A 25,847-nucleotide genomic window follows, 5' to 3' on the forward strand; every position below is an offset into this window, starting at 1 on the left:
TACTTCCGGCAGGTTCACTGCATCAAACTTCCCTCGGGAAGCAAGTTCCTCTGACTCTAGATTGGAAAGCTGGATCCGCTTTCCAGAACGTAGAGGGGCAAAAGATGCTTTCAGTGATCCCTGAGAACTGGAACATTTTCTTAGGCTTTTGAGGGCGCTAATTTAAGTGCTCTTCGTTAGGAAATTTCTTAATCTTGTAGCCGGAGCGGAAAATAAAAAGCGCATCCAGCCCAACTTCCGGAGGACTAAAATAGTGACGAACAACCAGGAAGCGGCCGGGCTAGGAGCTGTCCCCGGTTCTCCGCTCCTCTCTGAAGTGGACCCTTCCTGTGTTCCCTGGACTCTGTTTTTCTGCCCCCTGTGGCCCCAGCCCCGACCTAGGCTCCGGCCCAGGCGGGCCACTCCAGAGCCGTCATGTCGTCTGACTTCGAAGGCTACGAGCAGGACTTCGCGGTACTCACTGCAGAGATCACCAACAAGATTGCAAGGGTGCCCCGACTCCCGCCTGGTGAGAGTCCTGTCCTGGTTGGGCGGAGGTGGACAGGAGAGCCGGGAGGCTTGGGCGTGGACGATGAAACGCCACCTGAATAAGTGTGTCTTTGAAGCGCGAGTCTGGAGTCGGGTGGTGTTAGGGCCTCCTGGAGGGACGGATTTTGAGGTTGGTTGAGGGTAAGGGGAGAGATGACACTGCACCCCACAGTCTTTGTGGGGTGCAGTATAATCTGACTCCTCTGGGCTCTAATCTGGACCCCACTGCCTTGTTACCCGGATAACCTTGGGGACTTTTCTCTGAGTTTTAATTTTGTTTGGATTGGCTTGATTGTTAACTATATAGATGAGAGAGTATTCAGAGAATGAATGAAAGTACAGGAACCACGGGTCTACATTGTACAGCAACGTTGTTTTTTTCAAGTAATATTATTATAGGCAGCAAAACAGGTTTAAGAGCCCTAGTGCCTGGATTCAAATCTCAGCTCTGCCACTTATAAGTTGTGTTATGTAGGCAAGTTTCTTAACTTCTCTCAGCTTTCCTTCTTGGAAAAATGGGGGGAATTGTATGTCTCTCATAGGGTTATTGTGAAGGTTAAATGATTTTACATATGTAAAGTCCTTTCTTGATGTGAGCTGCTATAATCATTAGCGTTTTTCATACCTCCAACCCCATTTATTATTTCTCACCCTTCTTGAGGATCTGTAACCCATTGTAAAACTTGATACAGAATGATTTTTTTTTTCACTTTTAAAATTCCACAACTCTCATGTAGAAGAGTTTTGGTTTGGTTTGGTTTTGTGTTTTAGCACATCTTATTTGCAATGCTGGACTGTCAGCTATGCGGAGGTGGGAGCTATGTTTGATTTCCTTGGCATTTACCCAGAAGGGGCTCAGGAAAATGTTTAAGTGAATGAGCAGATACTTAAGTATGATATTGTGTGATTTTTGTCTGAAGGGCATTGTTTTAGGATTTACTATTCTCTAAATACAGATTTAATTTGAGCATTTAGTTGCAGTTAACATTGTTACTTTGGGGCTCAGTTTTGTTAGGGAAATTGGACCATCTAGACTTGGCCCTGCCTTAGTTCTCTGGTGTGTAATATGTTGGAAAAGGAGTGCTCATTCATCTGTGAACTGGTGGGAAACTTCATTGTCCCACCTTGTTAGTCAATCCTTGATGCCTGCAATAATTTCTCGTGGACCTAAGTTGTCATTCCTCTTTCCCTTTCCCTATTCCCCGCCCCCCAAATTTATGTGTTTATAAATAATTTTCTTCCTTTATTTCTTTGTTTTTCTTCCCCCCACCTATTTTCTGTTAATAGGGATATTTGCTTGAAGCCAGGATCCCTGAACTTACACCCCTCTCATCTCCTGAAGTCTCAGTTAGTTCTGGAGGAGGTGGAGGATGATGTCTTAAGGAGGTTTATGAGTTCGAGTGAGGGAACAAGAGAAGAGACTCAAGGTAGCCTATACCACCGAGCTCTGCCGCCTCGGAGATTTTTGTGGCGAAAGTGGCTGATGGCCTCCTCACTTGATGATACACCACCTGGCCTCTTCTCTTCAGTTCTGCTTGTCTCCACTGCCCAAGATCATCTTGATTTTTGTTGTCATTGTTCTTGGAGACTGCTTCCTTTGACTTGGATCCCAGAGCCTCAGAATATCAGGACTTGTGGTTTCCATGGGATTTTTGCTTGTTTCTAATTATAATAGTTTTAGCAGTAGACATATTTTTGTTGGTTTGTTTGGGCTAATAGTTTTTGTATTGGGATACTGTTTTATAAAGTAACAAAGTCATTCCTGGGTGCAAAGTTGTAACAGCCTTTATATTTTAATGTAACCATTCTTAGCACAGAGAAGGAAACCTTTGGATTAAGAACCTTAAAAATAAAGGCCTTGACTCTCTTTAGCTACAGTATAATGTAAAGCTCAAAGACAGCAGCTACATGAGAGTTGAAAGAAGACTGTATAGCTGGCACTGGAAAAATGCTTACTGACTTGAATAATTAAATGCTAATACTTAAAAATGTTGTGGTTTCCCCCTTAATAATTACTTGCATTTGCTTACTTTATAATGTTTCTAATTGATAAATAGAAAAAGATTTAAAGTACATCTATGTAGTTATGAACCTCAGATATATATATTAATTTTATATATATATATATATATATATATATATATATATATATATATATAATACACACACATATACTAACAGAAAATAATATAGACATCCATGGCAAAAACAGTATTATTAAAAGTAATTATAATCTCTTCTTCAGAGCATCATTGGTGGTTGACCCAGAATTTACTTGAGTTAAGAAGATAAAAATTGGGAGTTCCTGTAGTGGCTCAGTGGTTAACATACCTGACCATGAGATTGCAGGTTTGATCCCTGGCCTCAATCAGTGGGTGGAGGGTCTGGCATTGCCATGAGCTGTGGTATGGGTCACAGGCATGGCTCGGATCCTGAGTAGTTGTGGCTGTGCCTGTGGCCAGCAGCTGTAGCTCTAATTGGACCCCTAGCCTGGGAACCTCCATATGCTGCAGGTGCGGCCCTAAAAAGACAAAAAGACAAAAAAAAAAAAAGAAGAAGAAGGTAAAAATTGAAGCAAATTTTTCAGCCAAAGCAGTTTATTCCCCAAATATTAACTTATTGTAATTGAAGTAGAGTGAGTAGGATTAAATACAATTAACTTCACTCTCTGTTTTTCATTCACAATTTATTGAAGTGTTACTTTCAAAGAAAATATAAAAGAACTGACTATTTTAAAAGCTTTAACAAAGTAATTTCATTACTCTGACATGTTTTTTTGTCTGTTTGTTTTTTCTTTTTAGGCCCGCACCGAGGCATATGGAAGTTCCCAGGCTAGGAGTTGAACTGGAGCTGCAGCTACCAGCCTACAACACAGCCACAGCATGTGGGATCCAAGCCATGTCTTTGACCTACATAGTAGCTCACTGCAATGCCAGATCCCTAACCCACTGAGCAAGGCCAGGGATCGAACCGGCATCCTCGTGGATTCTAGTTGAATTCGTTTTCCACTGCACCACAAAGGGAATTCCCTGTGACATGTTTTAAACAATAAAAATGCTTTGCTCTTAGACTAAAATGTTTGCGTTTTAACTAATTTTAGTAACTGGATTAATGAGGTTGATCACTCCCTCTTAAGTAATATTCTTATGGCACTGTATTTGAAATTTGATTGTGATGATTATATTCAGTGGTAAAGTCAGGAAGATGGATGAGTGGAAACCATAACTATTACTAATTATGAAGTTCCTTTTCCTCTGATGATGACTCCTAAGTGGGGTGATACTTTATAGGTGCAGAGATTCCACACAGGCTTCCTGAAGGATCTTAAACAAAATGTTCTTTTGCACGTAGTTACTTACCTCACCATCTACAGAGAGATAAACGGTCTGTTGTGAAGTGTATCATTTGGTAGTTACAGTCAAAAATACCAGCAGATGCATTATGGCAGATTGGTTACAATTCACACATGACATCAAATGTGTTTAGAATTCCAGATCTGCTACTTACTAGATATGCAGTTTCAGGCAAATTGCCTGGCCTCTCTAAGTCTGCCTCTCCACCTAGAAAATCTGTGCTAGGGGATACTTTACAGGTGCGGAAATTGTACAAGTTTACAGTGCTGTAAAAAGTCAAGTGAAATAAACCACGTAAAGTGCACAGCAGCACAAAATCTTTCCCCCAAGGGAAGTGCATGAGAAATTTACTATTAGTGATGTTATTGTTACTGGTGAAGACAACAGCTTGTAGGCTATTCAGGACTCAGCTCCTCAGACTTTGTGTTATTAGTAGAACTCTTTTTTTTTTTTTTTTTTTTGGTGGTGGGGAAGGACATGGCCATGGCATGCAGTATTTCCCAGGCCAAGGGTCGAACTCACACCACAGTAGTGACCTGAGCCACAGCAGTGACAACACTGGATTCTTAACCTGCTGAGCTAACAGGGGACTCTTAAATCTGCTTTACTTTAAGGCAACTTGGACCTCAATTCTTGGTTCCTTTCTGTGCTAGAGCTGGGAGAATCTCTCTTCATGAACACCTACCTTTAGAGGAGGATGATTAGGGGCTTCAGGATATGAACTTGGAATTGGACTTTGGATTCAGGATGTCAAGGTGGGAGTCGGGGAGAGAAGTGGAAGTGATGGGACAAGAGGGTGTCCTTTCTGGAAGAAAATGCTCCAGTCTGGCTGATTGATTAGGCCAAGCCTTGGAGGCTTTTGGAGACCATCTAGACTTGGCCATGTATGGAAGAAGCCGTAACACTGCTCTGTCATTCTCTCTTGCCTTTGCAAGGTGGTTGTCGTAAGAGAATTCAGAAAAGTCTGCAGAATGTTCCTCAGTTGGGATTTGACTGATTTTTTTTTTTTTCATGAGACTGGAGTTACAGGTTTTTGAGAGGAAGATCACAGAAGTAGAGCACATTTTCATCCCATCATATCAAAAGTAGACACTCTAAGATAACTTATCGTTCCTGATGTTAAGTTTGATCACCTGCTTAAGATAGTATTTGTCAGGTTTCTTCACTGTAAAGTTATGCTTTCCCCCTTTTCCATACTATTTGGAGGGAAAGCATATGCATAGCCCACACTTAAGGAGTAGGAGGTCTTCCTGTACCTCATTGAAGGCTTAGTGTCTGTGTAAATTATTTGGAATTCTTCTATACAGGATAGATTTGTCTGTGCTCCTCCAGTGACTTAGTCATTTATATCCATGGGCTCATGATATTCATTTTATACTTTGTGTTATATTCCAATACTACTCTGTTATGTTGCTTAGATTACTCTAGCTTTAACCACTGGAAGTCCTTTCAGTTGGCTTTTGTATCCTTTTGGTATGTCCCCATCATTGTGGGTTGTTCCCCCCCCTCTCCCCGCTTTTAGCACTTTCTTTCTTTCTGATAAGATACTCCAGGATCTTCTTGTATTTTTTTCTATACCAGTCCTAGAATCATCAGCCATTTCTCCAGGGTGCCCAGTTTCCTTTTTTTGAAAAATGGTTTTAGAAACCAAAATCTGGACATTAAGTGTGGTAATTGCTACTGGGGTAATTATTGGTCCTGGACTCTACCAGCTGACAGAGTGAGGAAAATGGGTGTATGTTAACTCATGTATATACACATATTGATAAAAATTTGTATACGAAACCATCTGTAATTATAGTAAGTTAAAATTGAGTTCATATTGATATTTCTAACTCTAGTCCTTTATCACAGGGATCATTCTAGAATGGCTTTATTTTGTTTTTTGTTTGTTGTCTTTTTAGGGCCACACCCAGAGCATGTGGATGTTCCCAGGCGGGGGTCAAATTGGAGCCATAGCTGCCGGCCTACACCACAGACACAGCAATACCAGATCCGAGCCACATCCATGACCTGTGCCACAGCTTGCGGCAATGCCGTATCCTTAACCCACTGAGTGAGGCCAGGGGTCGAACCCACATCCTCGTGGATGCTAATCGGGTTCTCAACCCTATGAGCCACAATGGGAACTCCAAGAATGGTCTTGTTTTAACATTATTTCCTTCATAAAGGGAGACTTGCCATTCTAAGTGGGAAGATTTACCCCGGTACTCACTGATGCAACTTTTCTTTTTCTCAGTTTCTCTATAACAAATATGTTGCTGAGCTAAGAACAATTGATTCACTTAGTAAGCATCTACCATGCACAGCTTTTAGTGCTAAATACAGAATTAGGGCAAAGATGTGTCAAAAACGGTCCTTTCCTTCAAGGATCTGGAAATGAGGCTTAAGGAAAAACTACAAAAACCAATTTCTAATGACCATTGGGGATGCTAGAGCAGGACACAGAGGTCTAGGAATTCAGAGGAGATAACATCATGTCCCAGAAGATCACCTGGAAGATATTGGGATTTAGGAGACAAAAATGGGAAAAGAGTATATTAAAAGAGTTGCCATAAGGGGTGCAGTGGTCATCTCTTGTTTTGGACAGCCCAGAATCTTCCATACTATCTTCTGATAGCAGCACCTCAACTTTCCATTGAGAAACTACCAAAACCTAGTCTTGGTGGACCTGACAGACTGCCATGCCCTGTCCAGGTCAAGAGGTGAACACCTTACCCAAGTGAGGACATTCAGTGAATTTTTGTAAGGAATTTGAATTTTGATTCCCCTTTTACAGAGAATGTCAGTGAGTTCCTGCTCCCTTGAGACCCTGAGCCACCCTGCATACTGTCCTCCCTGAGGTTGGAAACTCATTTTTTTCATTGATGCTATGAGCCACCCATATTATTCTAAAAAAAAAAAAAAAAATTCACCTTTTTGGCTTAAGTTAGCCAGAATCAGTCCTGTAATTCTGTTATATTCAACCAACCCTAAATGGTAGCTCAAACAAAGGCTTAGGGCAGGAAAAAAAAAGAAGGGAGGGAGGGAGAAATACTTCTGGGCTCAATTGATTCAATCAGAGCCACATTTTAGGAAGATTAAATCAGGCATGGAGAAAGGAAAACCTGGGTGGTTGGTAGCATAGCCTCTTTTGTAAATTACTGCACTTATCTATATTATTTATTCAATTTACCATCATTTTCAAGAACTGATTATATACCAGGCTCACTGCTAAATTTTAGGCGTAAGACATGGTTCCTGAAGTTCCCTGATGGCTCAATGGGTTAAGGATCGGGTGTTTTCATTGCTCTGGTTCTAGTTACTGCTGTGATACAGGTTCAGTTCCTGGCCTGGGAACTTCCACATGCTGTGGGTGCAGCCAGTAAAAGAAAAGAAAGAAAGAAAAAAAAAAAAAGGAAAGAGAAAGGAAAAAAGCCATGAGCTCCAAGCTAGAGGATAAATCAGACCAGTAAGAGTGAAAGATAAATCATGAGGATTAGGTAAGGACTCTAGGCAGTTTCTGTAAGAGAGAGTAGTTAACTTCTGTTGGGTTAGAAAAAGAGTCAAAGAGGCAGTGACTTCTAAAGAGAGTTTTGACTAGCAGCTTGCCAAGTAGTCACAGTGGAGATGGGCAAAAGTATTGAGATTAAAGGTCTGAAGTCCTGGAAATATATCAAGATTAGCAGTAAAGGTTTGGGACCATAAATATGTTAAAAAAATGGGATTGGATGAAATTGTGCGGGGATGTAGACATTAGTCCTAAGAGAAGAAAAGCAAGGACTGAACTTTGAAAAACACTGACAGTTAAGGATAGGCTGAGAAAGAGGATGCCCAGTAGAGGACACTGAGGCAGAAGTGTTAAGGAGAATCACAGAGTCAGGGTGTCCTGGAAGCCAGGAAAGGAGAAACTGAAAAGATGGGAGGAGTCAAGTGTCAGATGCCACAAGATTAAGTAAAAATTCGGCCAAAGAGTGTCCATGAGTTTGGGCACAGGGAAGGCCATTAGTCTTTGTAAGTGAGAGTCATTTCAGTGGAATAGTGGGAACGGGAGTGAGATTAGAGGGAGGAAATGAGGAGATGAGGAAGGAAACCGTGACTGTGGTTAGAAGGAGAGAGATTAATAGCAAAGGGGAATACCGGTCAAGGGAGGCTTCTTTCCTTGTTTTATTTGGTAATGAGAAAAACTGGTACATGTTTGTCTTAGAGGTCCATGGCATGGATTTTCTTAACAGCTGAGTGTCTTAAAAACAACAACAACCAAAACCAAGATATTCCTTCTAATTTGTAAATGCTCTTGGTCCAAGATGGGCTTGTCTTATTTCATATTTTCCTCTATTGCAAAAATACAGTGTGGTTCTATTATAAATTGTGGAAAAGTTAGATGGGTTGACATGTGCCAGAAGCAAATAAATTTGGGATCGTATACTCAATTTTTAATCTGGCTATATGTAGGCTTAATTTTTCAAAGAGAGAAAATAAAACTGAATTTTCATTCTAAATGTGCATTTTTCTTAGGGAGAACTACTTAGAGTACACACAGAACACCTTATGTGACAGCTAACCCCCCTAGTTTTTGGCAGGAGGAATCAGAGGGAAGGGGTGCAGGTTATCAGGACCTAATTTTTGTTCTAGTAAAATAATACCTTATGATACAAGAGTCCCCACATGGTGTTAACTATCCTTCTGAAAAGTTAGTCAGCTGCCAGGTGTTGTACCCATTTAAGCTTCGTGACTTCTAGTCTTTTAGTCAGTTGGTATTCATTGGGTTCTATGTCATAAAAAGTCAACTTTAGATAGAGAAAAGTAAATGTGTTGGTTCAAGAAACCAAAGCCATGGTAAAGTCAAGTAAAACCTTGAGTTACCTGGATCAAGAAACTAATTAACTAACAAAATCTATATAATTATCTATCTATCTATCTACTTGGGCTTTTAAAATTTTTTATTAATATTTATAATGATTTTTTATTTTTACTTAGCTTCTTTCTAAACATAGGCTTCATTGTTAACTACTGCAAACTGGCTTGCTCCTTGTAACTAGAACAATGGATGCCAACAGCTTATAGACTCATGTTCTTATAACGCTGTCAAAAAAGAGGAAAAGACTTTCCTATTACTTGAGGACTTTGATTAGCCTGCTTGGATCTTTTTTTAAATTTAATTTATTGGAGTATAATTGACTTACAACAATGTCGTGTCAGTTTCAGGTGTACAGCAAAGTGAATCAGTTATATATATACACATATATCCATTCTTTTTCAGATTCTTGCCCCATTTGGGTTATTACAGAATATTGAGGAGAGGTCCCTGTGCTATGCAATAGGTCCTTGTTAGTTATCTATTTTATATATAGTAGTGTGTGTATGTTAATCCCAAACTCCTACTAATTTATCCCTCTCCCCATGTTTCCCCTTTGGTGACCATAAGTTTGATTTTGAAATTTGCAAGTGTATTTCTGTTTTGTAAGTAAGTTTTTATGTATCACTTTAAAATCAGATTCTACATTTAAGAGATATCATATGATATTTGTCTAACTTCACTTAGTATGATAATCTCTAGGTCTATCCCTGTTGCTACAAATTGCATTACTTTATCCTTGTTTATGGCTTACTAGTATTCCATTGTATATATTCTTTACCTATTCCTCTGTTGATGGTCATTTAGGTTGCTTCCATGTCTTGGCTATTGTAAATAGTGCTACAGTGACCATTGGAGTGCATGTATTTTTTTGAATTATGATGTTCTGAAGATACATGCCCAGGAGTGCGATTGCTGGATCATATAGTAGTCCTATATTTAGTTTTTTAAGTAAACTCCATACTGTTCTTCATAGTGGTTGTACCAGTTTACATTCCCATCCTGCTCCCATCCTGTGGACCAATGCAGCCAGAGGGATTGAGCTGTTAGTATTAGTCCAGCTAGGAAGAGAAGCCCATCCTTTGGCAAGTCACAGTGATCAGAGAGGTGGGGTCATAGAAGGAAATAGCATCTCCCATTGACCTCTTTGGTGCAGAAGAGAGCCTCAAAAGAGTGAGGGTTATTGCGTGAGAAGAGAAGGGTGTTAGGCAGACAAAATTATAAATGTTCAATAAATTTAGATAGCACAGAACTTGGTGTTATCTCTAAATAAATGGGCTGATTGATTTAGAATAGGGGTAGGGAAATTTTTTCTGAAATTGTCTGCTAAAACATATCTCTCCCAGAAAAGGGAATGCAGTTGGGTTATAACTTAATTGTGGTAGTTTGAAAAAAAAACAAAAACATATAGACACTTAGCACTTCCCGAATTAAAAGCAGTTTCTCTTGCATCACAGCTTATTTGAGCTAAAAAATAATCATAGGTATTTTAGGGCTGCCGTTTAACATTATAAGCATTCCCCACACCCCTATATTATTCTGTATTCAGTTTTTAATAGCCTTTTATTTGTTTATTTTTTGGCCGTGCCAGCAGCATGCAGAAGTTCCCAGGCCAGGGGTCGAACCTGCACCACGTCAATGACAATGTAGGATCCTTAATTGCTAGGTCACCAGGGAACTCTCCAATAAATATTTTAGATTACCACTTTAGAGAGTATAGACTGAGTCTCACACACACACACACACACACACAAAAGCTCTTTTTCTAATCCAGTATCCCATAAGCAGTGAGTAGATAGTGGCTTTGGGTTTAGAATCAGTAGTTCTGACATCAAATATTTCTTCCATTACACCCAACTCTTAATGAAAGCACAATTTTTTAGCGGGTTATAAAATCTTGCCCAGTTTTAGGAATTTGTTTTTGTATGCGACTTTTCAATTGTATTCATAAATCAACTATTCCCAATTTGTTAGTCATGACTTTGCAGATTCATCATGCCACCACCAAGTCTGCTATTGTTGATACAGACTCTTCTAAAAACAAAATAATTTTTGATTTCTCTTAAAAAATGTTATGGCAGTCTTAATAATTCAGTGCTCCATAGGATTCTGTACTTCCAAATAGCCTAGAATCAGTTCCTAACTCACCAAAGAATGATGTGGCCGTTTGCCTGATATGGCAGTTCTCTACTCTGATTAACCAGAAAGAAAAAAAAAGCTATATAATTAATATTACATTTATTTATATCCTTAGCAATTCCTCGGTATGGTTGTTTGTTTCAGATGAGAAGAAGCAGATGGTTGCGAATGTGGAGAAACAGCTTGAAGAAGCAAAAGAACTGGTACGTGCAACTTGGTCATATATCTTAAAACACAACCAGAGCTATTAAATCTGATGCCTTCCTCTAAGCCTCATTTATACACTGTAGAAATGGGAAACATTATTGATTAGCAGTTCATGATTCAGAATTCATCACTATTTATTTTAAATGATTTTTATTTACAACCTATGGAATGGGAGAAAATAGTTTCAAATGATGCAACTGACAAGGGCTTAATCTCTAAAATACACAAACAACTTATACAACTCAAGACCAGAAAGACCCAATAACCCAAGTGAAAAATGGGCAACAGACCTGAGTAAACATTTCTCCAAAGAAGATACATAGATGGCCAACAAGCATATGAAAAAATGCTCATCACTTTTTAAATTGAAGATAATTAATAGCTTCTTGGAATTTTCTTCTTCTCTCTCTCTCTCTTTATTTTTTTTCCCTTTTGTCTTTTTAGGGCCGCACCTGTGGCATATGGAGGTTCCTAGACTAGGGGTCTAATCGGAGCTTCAGCTGCCAGCCTACATCACAGTCACAGCAACACAGGATCTGAGCCGTGTCTGTGACCTAAGCCACAGCTCATGGCAATGCTGGATCCTTAACCCACTGAGCAAGGCCAGGGATTAAACCCAAAACCTCATGGTTCCTAGTTGGATTCATTTCTGCTGCACCACGACAGGAGCTCGGGATTTTATTTTTCTTAATAAAAGTGATTCATTAAATGTCCACCTTGAATTTTTACTCCTTCATAATACTTTTTGTGATAGCGATAAGTAGCTAACACTTGTTAAAGGCATACTGGGTATCAGACAGTGGGTTAAGCATATTACTTGCCTTATAGTATCTGATTTTCACAAAATTAAAAACCAAGTGAGACAGGTACTATTGTCAAAAACTGTTGAAAATGGAGATTTGCCTCTGTTTGCTCACTCACAGGTGAGCTTGCCACAGTTTCATGGATGCTGATGGAAGATGAGAGACTCCTAGGTCAGAGACAAAAGGCTTTTATTACAGCAAAAGCAGCTGCCCAAGTTTCTGCAGGCTTGTGCCAGTTCTCAGAGCCCCAGTTCCCATGGGGCTGACACAGGTTTGCCTAGGAGAATGCCAACACTTACAGCCCATTATCTGAGAGGACAGTAATGTGGAGCCAGGCAAATATACTGCTTTCTAGCAGTAAGTAAGCCTTTTCTTTGTCCCCAAGAGGCATCTTATTTCCTACCCCACAATGGCTCCCTGCCTGGGAAAAGAGTGGTCAGGGCTCTGCATTCTTGACATGCCCAGCAGGACAAGTAGAGGCCTGAGAGGCGCATAGAGGAGTGATACTCAATACCATCATTACCCGCATTTTGTGGATGGCGAAACTGAGGCTTAGAAAGGTTAAGTAACTTGTCAGTAAGTGGTGAAATAAGGATTTGTACTTAGGTATGCTAAGCCTAGAGCTCTAGCTCATCCAGTAATTTTTGCTACAAATAAATTTACAAGTCAAGGAGCAAAAAATATCAAAAAGTATTGTGTCCTAGTTTTTTGGTTTTATTTTTTGGCTTTTTTTTTTTTTTTTGAGCTGCACCTGCGGCACATGGAGGTTTCCAGGCTAGGGGTCTCATCACAGCAATGCCAGATCTGAGCCATGTCTGCGACCTACACCACAGCTCACAGCAATGGGAACTCCCTAGGTTTTGGCTTTAAAGCCAGGTATTGCAAGTATGATTCACTTTGTTACTGCCTTGTGGTCCTAAATGAGTGTGCTGCTTTTCTAAATACTGACAGGTACTACTACTTGGTGTTCCCTTCGAACTAACTGATATACTTAGAGCAGTTTCCCAAAGTGGTTTCTCTTGACTGGTACTGCCTATTCAGATTAGTTTGGGAAACTATAGCTTAAGCAGAATTGGAGGCCAGGTCTTTTCTGTAACTGTTTTTATATAAATCTTTCTTAGACCCTTAAGTAGGATAAGAGGTGCACTATGAGGGGCAGCATGTCCTCAGCTTGTTTGCCTGAGTAACGTTTGTTAACAGGACCTTACCCGGGGGGCTGCTGCTCCCAGGGTGGGTCTGAAGAAATAGTTGGGTGTTGCTCTTCCTTATACTGCACACATTTCCTTTGTGTCTTCGCGTGCTCAGGCAGCAAGGTGCTGACCCACTACTCTTCCTGTCTCTGGTTCTTCTCTAGCTGTCAGAACGCTGATGCTCCCCTCACCCTGTAAGGTCTCCTTCCCACGGCACTGTCTACACAGAGGCAGCTTCGCTCCTAACTCCCCAACTTCTCATGTTTACCTCCCTTTTGAAAGTTCTCCCCCCTGCTTCCAATAGTTTTCTCTTTCCTTTCTTTCCTTTTGATAATCAACTGTTTCTCTCATGCTTCCTGGCCTTCAAGTGAAAAGACTGGTCTTTTATACACCATAGCTGCCACTCAGGGCATCTCTTCCTTCTGGTTGGCAGGCTTACCATAAATATATCCCATCAATTTTTTGGACCTTGAATATCTTCTTATATTGTTGAGTTTTCAATTGCAGGGTTTTTGGGGGTTGTTGTTGTTGTTTTCCCAGCAAAATCTGTGTTTTGGCTCTTTGGTTGCCTTCTTTTGGGGACATTGATTTACTTTATGATGTTAGGAAGCTGGTTTCTGGATAACCAAGGTGTTACTGTACCAAGAAGTATAAAACCTAGTTATATCCTCATGGCGCTTGTAGTCACCTCCAGTTGTTACTAACGTGAGGAGTTTTGTCTTAGATGTGTGTTTCGTTTTGTTTAAAATGACGAGGCAGCTGATTTACTTAATTTTGATGACATCCTCGTTAAGGACACTGATCATTACATTAGGTACTGTCCTTTTGATGTGGACCCTGGGAGAAAAAACTTCATTATGATTTTACTTACTAGGATTAGTTGTATTTCTGCTGAACAATTTGTATTAATCCCTTAGACACTGCCCGTCTTCCACTTGACGTTGGCCATGTGAATGTTGTGACAATATGGAACCAAAACATCCTAGCCTTATTTCTGGTTTCATTTATTTTTATTTATTTATTTTATTATTATTATTATTTTTTTGTCTTTTTGCTATTTCTTGGGCCGCTCCTGCGGCATATGGAGGTTCCCAGGCTAGGGGTCTAATCAGAGCTGTAGCTGCTGGCCTACGCCAGGGCCACAGCAACTCGGGATCCGAGCCGCATCTGCAACCTACACCACAGCTCACGGCAACGCCGGATCATTAACCCACTGAGCAAGGGCAGGGACCGAACCCGCAACCTCATGGTTCCTAGTCGGATTCGTTAACCACTGTGCCACGACGGGAACTCCTCTGGTTTCATTTAAAGTGTTTGTTGTCTCTTTCTTCTTTTTCTTCTTACCTGCTTTTGGTTAGTTTTAAGTGTCCTTGTAAAATGCCTGAAACAGAAATGTAGTTAACACTCAGATTTTCACTTACATGTACTTTGCAGTTATTTGTCTGCATGATTCTACTCAACCTTATTAGAACTAAGTACTAAATGATAATTTTGGAGAAGTGCTTTAAACAATTGCCTTGCTGAATCACAAATTTATTGGGGTATCACGTTTATGTTGAGACATGTCAGTTTGGGGGTCTAATCAGAGCTGTAGCCCCCAGCCTACACCAGAGCCCACAGCAATGTGGGATCTAAGCCGCGTCTGCGACCTACACCACAGCTCACGGCAATGCCGGATCCTTAACCCACTGAGCAAGGCCAGGGGTCGAACCCGCAACCTCATGGCTCCTAGTCGGATTCATTAACCACTGAGCCACAATGGGAACTCCAGAGACACGTCAGTAATTTAAATGGTTACTGCTTTACATCAAGGCTAGTTAAAACTGTCACTTTTTTTCATTATAAAAATTAAAGTTTGTGAATTGAACCATAGTTTTCTGGTTTATCTGAGTTCTACTATTGTTACTCAGACCCTAACATTAGATAAATAACTTTTATTAGTGCTAAGCAGAGTGTTCATGGCAATAATTTGAGAATGCTTGAAAAAGCAAAATATATGGCAACAGTTTTGGATGTGGGTTTATTAGACATGGCCTGAGCCAATCTGTAGTTGTTGGTTTTTATTTGTTAAACGACCTGTGATATCTTGGGTCATACTTGCTGTATTTCTTCTTGATCATTAGTAATTATGACTACCGTTGTTAGCATTAATCTAGTGATTACCAAGTAAGAGGCACTGTTCTAAGCCCATTATGGGAATTACCCTGTTTACTCTTTACAGCTGCCCTACAAAAGACATACTATTTTTAGAAATGGGAAAAGTTAAGAAACCTGTTCATAATTGTGTGGAAACAATAAAAATCATTATAAAGTAAAATAAAATAAATTGAGTGACTAGTAAGCAGAGGAGCCTACGCTCTGAACCCAGGCATCTGACTTGAAAGCCTCGGTTCTTCACCATCATACTCCTTCTGTATGGCCTCCGGGTTTTGCTCATGTGTTGCTCGTGTTGTTTCCAAAGTGTTATGTCATGACAGTGTTAGAAAGTGCCTCGCTGGGATTTCAGTGAGCTTGTGTAATTTAACATGCTACTGTATCCATTTAATGCCCTAGCGACATGTTTATAAAGTATAAGCCTAAGGCCAAGATCACAGATCAATTGGCATGGGATTTTACCAATCAGAAGAGACTTTCCAGGAGAACTTTCACCAGATGACTTAGGCTGGGCTGGGAGACTAATAGTGGAAATAACGATGTGGTTTATCTTTTCATAGTTCTGATGGTTCGGGGGTCAGAGGACCAGACCAGGTTGGGTTGAATGGTAGGATACTCCATGGATTGTAAAATCATTATTATTGAGGACATTTGGACTGATGCCTTTGTCTTTAAAAAAAATTCTTGACAAAGTAAGCAGTTTGGCACTCTATGTGTCACTTGGCAAGCCCTCAGTACCTGTTTGTTGACCTTAACAAAAATTGAGCACAGAAGTAGCCCTAGTGCTCATCTGACCACAGGCAGGTGGCTCCCTGGGCCTGGTTCCTCAAGTTGTGAAATGCGAAAATGGAATTGGAATTCAGTCCTCTCGGTGCTGAATGTCTGGTCACATGAAGAGTAAGCATACGGTTTAAAACAATCATGTTTTTCTCTCATCCTTCCAGTTGGAACAGATGGACCTGGAAGTCCGAGAGATTCCACCCCAAAGTCGAGGAATGTACAGCAACAGAATGAGAAGCTACAAGCAAGAAATGGGAAAACTTGAGACAGATTTTGTGAGTCAGATTCCATCCTTTGTTATACCTACCAGTCTTTACACCAAGTTTCCCCTATTTTTTTAAAATGTACCCCCCCACCCCCACCCCAAGCCTCAGTCAGTCAGCAGTAAGTGCACTGTCTTTAGGGGCTTGTGCCCAAGACAAGCAACAGCTAACAATGACTTGGGATCTAAAAATGCTTATAGAGGTGCTAATAGTGGACTTGAGGGTATGTTGAATTCATGACTTACAAAAAAGATTCAAATCCCGTGGATTTTTTTTTAGTCTGGACAGTCTTTATTGGTATTCAGCATTTATTAGAATTTTAAAATCCAATTTTGGGCCTTTCAGAGTTTGCAACCTTTAAGATGCAGTGTTTATGGATGGACTTCAAAGGCTTGTGAATATCCTGAAATTATTTATGTATATATATATATATATATTTATTATTATTATTATTATTTGGCCTTTTTAGGGCCACACCTGCGGCATATGGAGGTTCCCAGGCTAGGGGTTGAATCAGAGCTGTAGCCTCCAGTCTATGCCAGAGCCACAGCAATGTGGGGTTGGAGCTGTGCCTGCGGCCTACACCACAGCTCACGGCAATGCTGGATCCTTAACCCGCTGAGCGAGGCCAGGGATTGAACCTGCATCCTCATGGATGCTAGTTGGGTTCGTTAACTACTGAGCCACAATGGGAACTCCCCTATATCAGTATTTTTGGGTGTATGTTTCTAATGGTATTTTTTTTTTCTGGGATAAGCTCCACAGCCTTTATTTTTAGAGTCTTAAAAAGATAAAATTACACTCCTCCCTGCCAAAAGACAAAAGGAACTCAATAACTCATATAAGGGATCCCTTTGTATCAGTTGTCTCCTGAAGCCACTTTGCTTTCTCTTCCTCTATATCTGACTCTCAACTCCACCCACTTCATACAAATTTCAGAATATAAATGTAAAAATATGATGTTAACATCGTTAATAATTAGAAAGTAATAGGAGTAGGAAAGATACAGGTCATAATACTCAGCCATTAAAAGGAATGAAATAATGGCACTGTAGCAACATGGATGGACTTAGAAATTATCATGCTAAGTGACGTTAATCAGACAATGAGACACAAACATTATATGCTATCACTTATATGTGGAATATAAAAAAATTTACAGAACAGAAACTGACTCACGGACTTTGAAAAACATGGTTACCCAAGGAGACAGGTTGGGGGGGTGGGATTTTAGGATGGGATGGTGGTACCTATAAACATATTAAAATTCACTGAATTAAAAAAAAAAGGAAGAAAAGATACAGGTGAGCAATTCCGCTTCTGGATATATACCCAAGAGAATTGAAAGCCTTGATCTTGAAGAGAGATTTATATACCCATGATTGTGGCAGCATTATTTGCTCTACTAAAAGATGGAAACAACCCAAGTGTCCATCAACAGATGATCAGATAAAATGCGGTGTGTGTGTATGGTGGAATATTATATAGCCTTAAAAACGAGGGAATTCTGACACATGCTATGACATGGATGAACTTTTAGAACACTATGCTAAATGAAATAAGCCAATCACAAGAGACACATGCCATGTTTCTGTTTGTATAATGTACCTAAAGTAGTTACATTTATAGAAAGTGGATTGGTGGTTGCCAAGGGCTGGAGGGAGCTACTGTTAAATGGGTACAGAATTTCAGTTTTGCAAGATGAAAAGTGTAGAGAGTGGTTGCTCAGCAATGTGAATTTTTTTTTTTTTGTCTTTTTGCTATTTCTTGGGCCACTCCCGTGGCACATGGAGGTTCCCAGTCTAGGGGTCAAATTGGAGCTGTAGCTGCTGGCCTACGCCAGAGCCATGGCAACACGGGATCCGAGCCCCGTCTGCAACCTACACCACAGCTCACGGCAACGCCAGATTGTTAACCCACTGAGCAAGGGCAGGGACTGAACCTGCAACCTCATGGTTCCTAGTTGGATTCGTTAACCACTGCGCCACCACGGGAACTCCAGCAATGTGAATATTTTTAACTCTATTGAACTCTACACTTAAAATTGGTTAAGATGGTCAATTATATATTATGTGTATTTTACTGCAATTAAAACCTTAAAAAAGTTTTACCTGTGAGTGACAGGAGTCAGGTGTGTTGGCATGGAAATCAACTGTATTTCTGACCCGGGGGTCCAAATTCATAAAGAAAGTCAAGAATTTATACAGGTCTTTTTGCCTCTGTTCCTTCCTTAGGTGTTTTACCTTTGGAGGCTACATCTCCTAAACTTCCCACCACAAGGTCAATGTACTGAATCTCCTAGAAATTCTACCCAGAGTCTGGGAATAGGGTGATTTGTCATTTTGTGTATTTATTTTATTTTATTATTTTATTTTTTAGGGCCACAACTGTGGCATATGAAGTTCTCAGGCTAGGGGTCGAATAGGAGCTGCAGCGCTAGTCTTCTCCACAGCCATGCCGCATCTGTGACCTATGCTGTATCTTGTATGCAACACTGGATCCTTAACCCACTGAGCAAGGCCAGGGATCGAACCCACATCCTCATGGATACTAGTCAGGTTCTTTACCTGCTAAGCCACAACAGGAACTCCTGCGTATTTATTTTATATTATAATTTTTTTTTTCTTCCTGAGAAGCTGAGATGGGCTATCCAGTGACTCATGCATTTATCTTTTAAGTTGTGTCCTATTAATTAAAAAGGAAAATTGGAATCCATGACAGGCCTACATTCAGAAAAGAAATGTAACCACCTTGCTTCTATGCTCTATACTAGATAAAACTTTCTCTAAATGCTTTGTGAAAGGCAGTTTCTTGCAGCAAGAATATGAGACAACATGAGAAAATTTGGATTGATTTAAGAACTGGACAACTCAAATGTATACTTAGACAGTTCTAATTAAAGTTAATGGATTAATTAAGCCTTCATGTTTCTCTGTCTAGATGATTGTAGGAGCCTCCTTCCGTTCTTCTCCCACCGTAAACCCCTCTCCACACCGCTCTAGAATTATCTAACACACTGATCTGAATGTCACCCTCTTCTGCAAAATCCTACAGAGCTCTGTGGGAACCGAATAAAATTCAGGTCAACTTCTAGGCTTTCTATTCTGTTCCATTGCTTCTTTACATGTCTAGAAATTTTATTAGCATATATTTGATGTTGTGGATCCTACATCGTTAAAAGCCGAGATTTTGTCAGTTTCCTTTGGAGCAGTGCATCTCAGTCTTTTTGCCATTGGTACCCCACTAAGGAACTTTTTTAGACCTTTTTTTCTTTTTCCTAATTGCTCCTCTCTCCCCCAGGAAATGCTAATACCCAAATATACCTTTCTTGGTTTTTTTTTTTTTTTTTTTTTTTTTTTTTTGCTTTGTAGGACCACATCCGAGGCATATGGAAGTCCCCCAGCTAGGGGTCGAATCAGAGCTGCATCTGCAGGCCTATGCAACAGCCACAGCAACTCAGGATCCGAGCCACGTCTGTGACTTACGCCACAGCTCACGGCAACACCGGAGCCCCAACCCACTGAGCGGGGCCAGGGATCGAACCAACATCCTCCTGGATACTACTCGGATTCATTTCCACTGTGCCACAACAGGAACTCCCCCACAAATATGGTTTGTATCTGTACAAATTGTACTTAAGCCCTTTGGAAGGCCATGCATCTTTGCAACATATAAGATTCTTCATCCTCCCAACAACAAATTTTTGCCTCTGTGGGCTTGATTATCACCCCTGTTGACAATACATGTCTAAGAGAATGTTGAGCTTTATTGGGGCAGGCAGAAAATTTGCTAGCAGATCCTTTTAAGGCTCATTGTTAACTTGGTTAGGACATGTCTAGAGTAGCCTGACTTTGGCGGTATGGCCTTTCCTGGATTCCATTTGAATAACTGGAATATTCAGTGAATGTTCTGCCCTCTGTTTGGTGGGAATTCTATCTGTGTGCTTCAGGTTGAATTTTAGAATCTCCATTCCATCCCTGGCTCCCCAGTATGCGTCTTCCAAGTGGCCTCTTCCCTCTGCATATGCAAGTCACTTTCAGCCAGAGACTTAACGGGACCTCTTAATAGATTTCTGGAGCTCCTTCTCTGTGTGGCTTCCTTCTCCCCATTACCCTGGCTCCATTTCATCCATCTCAGCAGCCCCCACCTCCAGTGTCTGCCTCCTAAGTTCAGGGACATGCTGTGCTCCCTTGGGGCTCCACCCCCTGTGTGGTAATCTGGACAATGCCTACAGGCTGAGAGCCACGGCTGGTATACGGCTCATTCCAAGGATTTCTCTTGTCACAGGATTTCAGCCCTGCACTGCCTGTTGTCCAGTTTTTAGGAAGGATTGCTTCACACATTTTGTCCATTGTTTAAAGGGTTTTTTTTGGCGGGGGGAGTTGGTTCTGTATTAATTACTGTCATTACTGACATGAGAGTTCAATATAGTTTCATGTTTATTAATCCTTATTGGATCATTATATACATTTGAGAATGAAAAAATAGTAGTCTACTCTTTATAGTACTTGTCATGGAATTTAATTTGTAGCTAAATACCTATGTAAAAGATTTGAAAATTTAGGCTGTAGTTTGTAGTCATAGTTGTGGAAAGGGAAAAGATTATGTTCCTTTTATACTGTTGCTACCCCTGATGATTCTGTTCACTTTGCCTAATTCCATTCTTCTTGATTTTGGGCCTCTTGTAGTCTCATATTGTTCATTTTGGATTCTTATAGTCTCACAGTAATAGAAATATCAGGTCCAGAGAAGTTCAGATCACCTACCTTATTTTTCAGATGAGGAAATGGGGAACCGGGGAACCAAAGGTCTTACCTTAAAATCACACTGCTGTTTAGAGTCAGGACCAGAGTCATATAACCTAAACACATAGTCTAAGGCTTTCTCCACAATCCTTTGCTGTTCCCTGCCCCCAACTTCATGTTTCCGTAATAGCTTCTTTATATATTTGAAAACAACCTTTAAAAAATTTAGAATTCAGGGAGCTCCCTGGTGGCCTAGTGAGTTAAGGAGCCAGTGTTGCCACTGGTATGGCTCAGGGGAAGCACAGTTTCAATCCCTGTCCCAGGAACATATGCTGCAGGCACCCCCCCCCCAAAAAAAAACCAATTAGAATTCATGTATTTAAGCCATTGTTGTAATTTCTTCCTTCAATACTGGTATGAGGTTAGCTAGGGCATGGTCATGTCTAAGAAAATAAACCACTAAAAGGAGGAAAAATGTAAATTGAGGATTTTTTTAAGATTATTCTTTGCTTCTTAATAAAGTCAAGAAAACAAAAAAACTCTAAACTTTTACAAAAAAACATCAAAAACTAATGTGTAAAATGTTTGACTAAGTCTCAGTAAGTAGAAAAAGAAAGGAACTAGTAAGTAATGTACCAGGATAAGTTTCCAAAAGTTACTTTGTGGAAGGTGGTTGGTTGAATGTCTTTTGCATCTCATGTTGTACTGTGGTGCTGGCGCCATCTTGTGGTTGGTTTGTATAATTGCCTTTTTTTTTTTTTTTTTTTTCCTTAAAACAAAGCTGAACTTCCTTTAAGACTTCTACAGAGACTGTAGGATTTGGGGTGAAGATTAGATCGTAAAGAATGTTAGAAGTAGATCTGTTTAGCTACAGTATCAAATTCACTTCTATCCTAGGTCAGTGGTGCCCGAATGCTGTGCTTTTCCTGTTTGGCAGGCTATGTGATGTGATTGTTAGGCCAGCTCCTAGTGCAGTGCTGTCTACATCAGAGAATGGCACTTCTATTGACAGTCTCAGCAGTGAGACTGAATGGTCCTGGAAGCCCAACTATCTGCAGACTATCAGGGTTGGTCCCTTAGGTCAGGGTTCAAAGGATATTGTGGAACAGCTTGAAGCTTTTACTGCGACTACCTACACTCTCTTTTAACAGGTGAATGGACAACTTGAGCATCTGAGTTTATGAGTGAAGCCAGTCACTGTATTCTCTCTCTCTCTCTCTCTCTTTTTTAAGTCCATGGTAGACTAAATAAGTACGAATGAGAGAGACAAACCCTTCTAAATTATGACTTTTGTTGAGAGGTCAAAAACTTGATGCTTTTGTTTACATTTTATCTTTTCTATTCTTATGGCTTCCTGAGATATTTTACTTCTGTTCTGTGGAAGCTGTAGAAAACCATGAAAGCATGTTTGGAGATTTGGATAGTGTCAGTAGTCATGTCTTGGAATTATGGCATCAGCTTATCCTTCTTGCAGGAGCATAAGTGCGTTCTAGAAAGAAAGAAGGAAGCCAGACTGGACAGAATCATCCCAGAAAAATTTTCATTTAATAAATGAACTATGTTCATTTAATAAATATGATTTCTATTTTAAAAATTATATTTGGTGTTTGATTCTCTGTAAAAGTAATACCTGCTTGTTAGAGAATATTCTGGAAATAAGAGTAGAAAGAAGAAAAAAAAAATCACCATAGTTCTGTTACCTCAAAAGATCCATATTTTGATTTGTTTCCTTGTAATCTCCTCTCCTTTGTGTAATTTATTGTTTTATTTTAAATACTAATGATGCTACTCAATACACATTTTCCCATACTTAAAAAAAAACCACTCACAAGATTCTAACATTGGTAGTTTCCATTTCTGTAAATTCTTAGTCATTTTAATGGGCATATAATATTTCAATCAGTGAATTTGTTCATCTTAAATTGAATCCTAAAAAATTTACCTTTATTCCCTCTATAATTTATTGTGCTGAAATGAGCATATTAGAACAGGCTTATTTCATGAGGGTCATTTCTCAGAAGGCAGATTACTCCATCAAAGTGTATCAGTAATATTTTAACTCTGATTGAAATATTCCTTGGAGGAGTTCCCGTTGTGGCACAGTGGTTAACGAATCCGACTAGGAACCATGAGGTTGCGGGTTCGATCCCTGGCCTTGCTCAGTAGGTTAAGGATCTGGTGTTGCCGTGAGCTATGGTGTAGGTCGCAGACGCAGCTTGGATCTGGTGTTGCTGTGGCTCTGGTGTAGGCCGGAGGCTACAGCTCCAATTAGACCCCTAGCCTGGGAACCTCCATATGCTGCGGGAGCGGCCCTAGAAAAGGCAAAAAGACTATATATATTTGTGTATATATATATATTCCTTGGAGTTGCATTTTTATTGTGACTTATAAGATCATTTTTGTTGTTCTTTTGCTAATCTTCTCTGAGTTAGGATAATAAATAAGAACTAAAAATCGTAGGCAGACCAGAGGTAAATACCTTATGTACATCACTCATTTAACCCACAATTATATGTAAAAGATACTGTCACGATCTGTCATTATGGGGATTTTACAATTCTAGAATGAAATACAACTGAGATTTCTTTTTCTAAGATACACTTCCATGGAAGTTATATTAATGTTGGAAAGTCTAGTAGCTATGCATGGCTCTCCATGTCTGGTCTAAAACTGATCTCATTTTAACCTTTCAAAATTTCATAATCAGAAACTGAAGAAAATTTTAGTTATCTGGATGTGACTATGACCCCTTTAAGGGAGAAATCATATAGTACACAGTATCCATGTGTACAGACGTAAATTTCCGTGTCTGCAGTTATCATGAATTTCCTTGTCTGCAGTTACTTCCTTAAGATGGCGGTTCCTAAGGCCTCACCAGGTGAAATTGCTAGAAATCATCTTGCATTTGGCCTTCCTTGTTTGGAGGATTCTCATTCCAGGCTTGGACCTTGGTAAATCTTCTACTCACAGAGCCTCCAATAATTTCAAAGGCTGACACAGGAAATAGACCCCAAAGTCTGTTTTCAGCTGTAGGGATGCCTTCTGGGGGCTGATCTGTGCTTGCGTGTGTCACCTTGGTCTCCTAATTCCAGATGCTGTAGAAGGTTCATGTTCTTGACCCTTCTCCCCACCATGTATACTTGACTGGAACAGTAGCATATATTAAATATTTTATCATTGGCTTATGTATTGAATTTGAGGTTAGCCTTAATAGAGTTTCTTCCCTTTGGAAGCTCTGACACTTTCTTCCAAAGTGATTGTTTTTATGATGACTACTTGGAGCTTTAGACCATTGTCTTTAGCTCCTATAGAGATTTATGACCCGCAAAAATAGCTTCCACATCCACTGTAGACACTGGCAAAGTTGAAATGTGTACTGATAGAGATATATCCCTATCCCTGTGTGTTCACACACAGTCCTGTGTGTGTACATTTTTTTAAAAACCAGTATCAGATTCCTGATTAGATCTTGCAGTTTTATTGGAAGATTTTTTCCCTATCTACTTAGTAATTTGTTTGTTTGTTTGTTTGTTTTGTCTTTTTGCCTCTTCTAGAGCCGCTCCCACAGCACATGGAGGTTCCCAGGCTAGGGGTCTAATCGGAGCTGTAGCCACCAGCCTACACCAGAGCCACAGCAATGCGGGATCTAAGCTGCATCTGCAACCTACACCACAGCTCACGGCAACACCAGATCCTTAACCCACTGAGCAAGGCCAGGGACTGAACCCACAACCTCATGGCTCCTAGTTGGATTCCTTAACCACTGCGCCACGACGGGAACTCCTCTACTTAGTAATTTTTAAAAATCATTGTAATTAAAGTTTTAGTGCCATCTTATGGTATGACCAAATTTTTGTTGTGACTTTATGTTATTTCTAGTGGTTTGAGTTTCCTAAGCAGATGAACTGTGTATTTTCTGGGGACTGTGCTGAATCGCATTAAAACAGAAAAGAATTATAAAGCTTATTGGTTTTAACGTGGTTGTCTCTGCTTATAATCCTTCTTAAATTGCTTAACAAATTATTATCGACTTTTCTGTTGTTTGTTTTGCCTTACCACTTTGATCTTACCTAGGAAAAAAAGAGGAAAGATAAAAACAGGTAAGATTTTGAAAGATTAATTATAAACTGGTGATAAATTTGACTTCACCATTAGTCACTAGATGGCACTGTTTATTTGCAGAGTGCCTTTTTTTTTTTTTTTTTTTTAAGAACTGGTAGTAACTGAAATTACTGCCTCATGAATAAAATATTTCTGATGGGATTTGCATTTCTATATTGGCTGAAGACACTGTTGAATGTTTTATTAACCAGCCCAGTGCAACTGTCAGCCTATTAAAGAGATCCAATGGTCCCTATTTAGATAAATAAACTAAATAAATCCAATTCGTCAAATTGTGTTCCTGGCTGTTTATTTTCCATTCTTTTGATGTACAGTTTATTTTAAGTTAAAGTCACATTGGTTTAAAAATTAATGGGAAAATGTTATTTGGTGTTTGGAACATGAAGAAGCTAATTGCCATCGTCAAAATCTAGGCTCTGTTGTAATGTTAAATTGTTTGCTCATAAATAGTAAACTTTTTATTGGTTGCATATAAACTGCCCCATGCTCAGAAATAGCCTGATATTCTGCAAATACATGGTCAGAGAGACTTTTATCATGGTTTGTGGGACCTCTGTTAAATTTCCCTGGAAAAAGTACTATGTAGTTTAAAAGATAAGCCTTTTACTTGGTTTGGCCCATGGGTCATGCTCCTTTTTCACATAGGGTGTACTATTCCTTGGAAAGAAAAGTAGCTAATTGATTTTTAAATAAAATGTCTTTTATCAAAGCGCTTGCCAGTCACTC

The 25,847-nt window shown here is 39.8% G+C and overlaps 1 protein-coding gene across 5 annotated transcripts in view; it reads left to right on the forward strand.

The window, feature by feature from the left end:
* The first annotated feature begins 86 nt into the window (after window positions 1-86).
* VTI1A (vesicle transport through interaction with t-SNAREs 1A) overlaps window positions 87-25,847 on the forward strand; it is a 366,600-nt gene continuing 340,839 nt past the window's right edge. For 3 of the 5 annotated variants that reach the window (XM_047760686.1, XM_047760689.1, XM_047760688.1), the window contains exons 1-3: window positions 87-508; window positions 11,002-11,060; window positions 16,156-16,266. In XM_047760686.1, the coding sequence (XP_047616642.1) occupies window positions 415-508; window positions 11,002-11,060; window positions 16,156-16,266 (264 nt within the window). In that variant the 5' untranslated portion in view covers window positions 87-414. The remainder of the gene's footprint in view (window positions 509-11,001; window positions 11,061-16,155; window positions 16,267-25,847) is intronic. The other 2 variants (XM_047760687.1, XM_047760690.1) reach the window with 2 other exon arrangements.

Source organism: Phacochoerus africanus, chromosome 15 (genome assembly GCF_016906955.1).
Source record: "Phacochoerus africanus isolate WHEZ1 chromosome 15, ROS_Pafr_v1, whole genome shotgun sequence".
Lineage (NCBI taxonomy): Eukaryota > Metazoa > Chordata > Mammalia > Artiodactyla > Suidae > Phacochoerus > Phacochoerus africanus.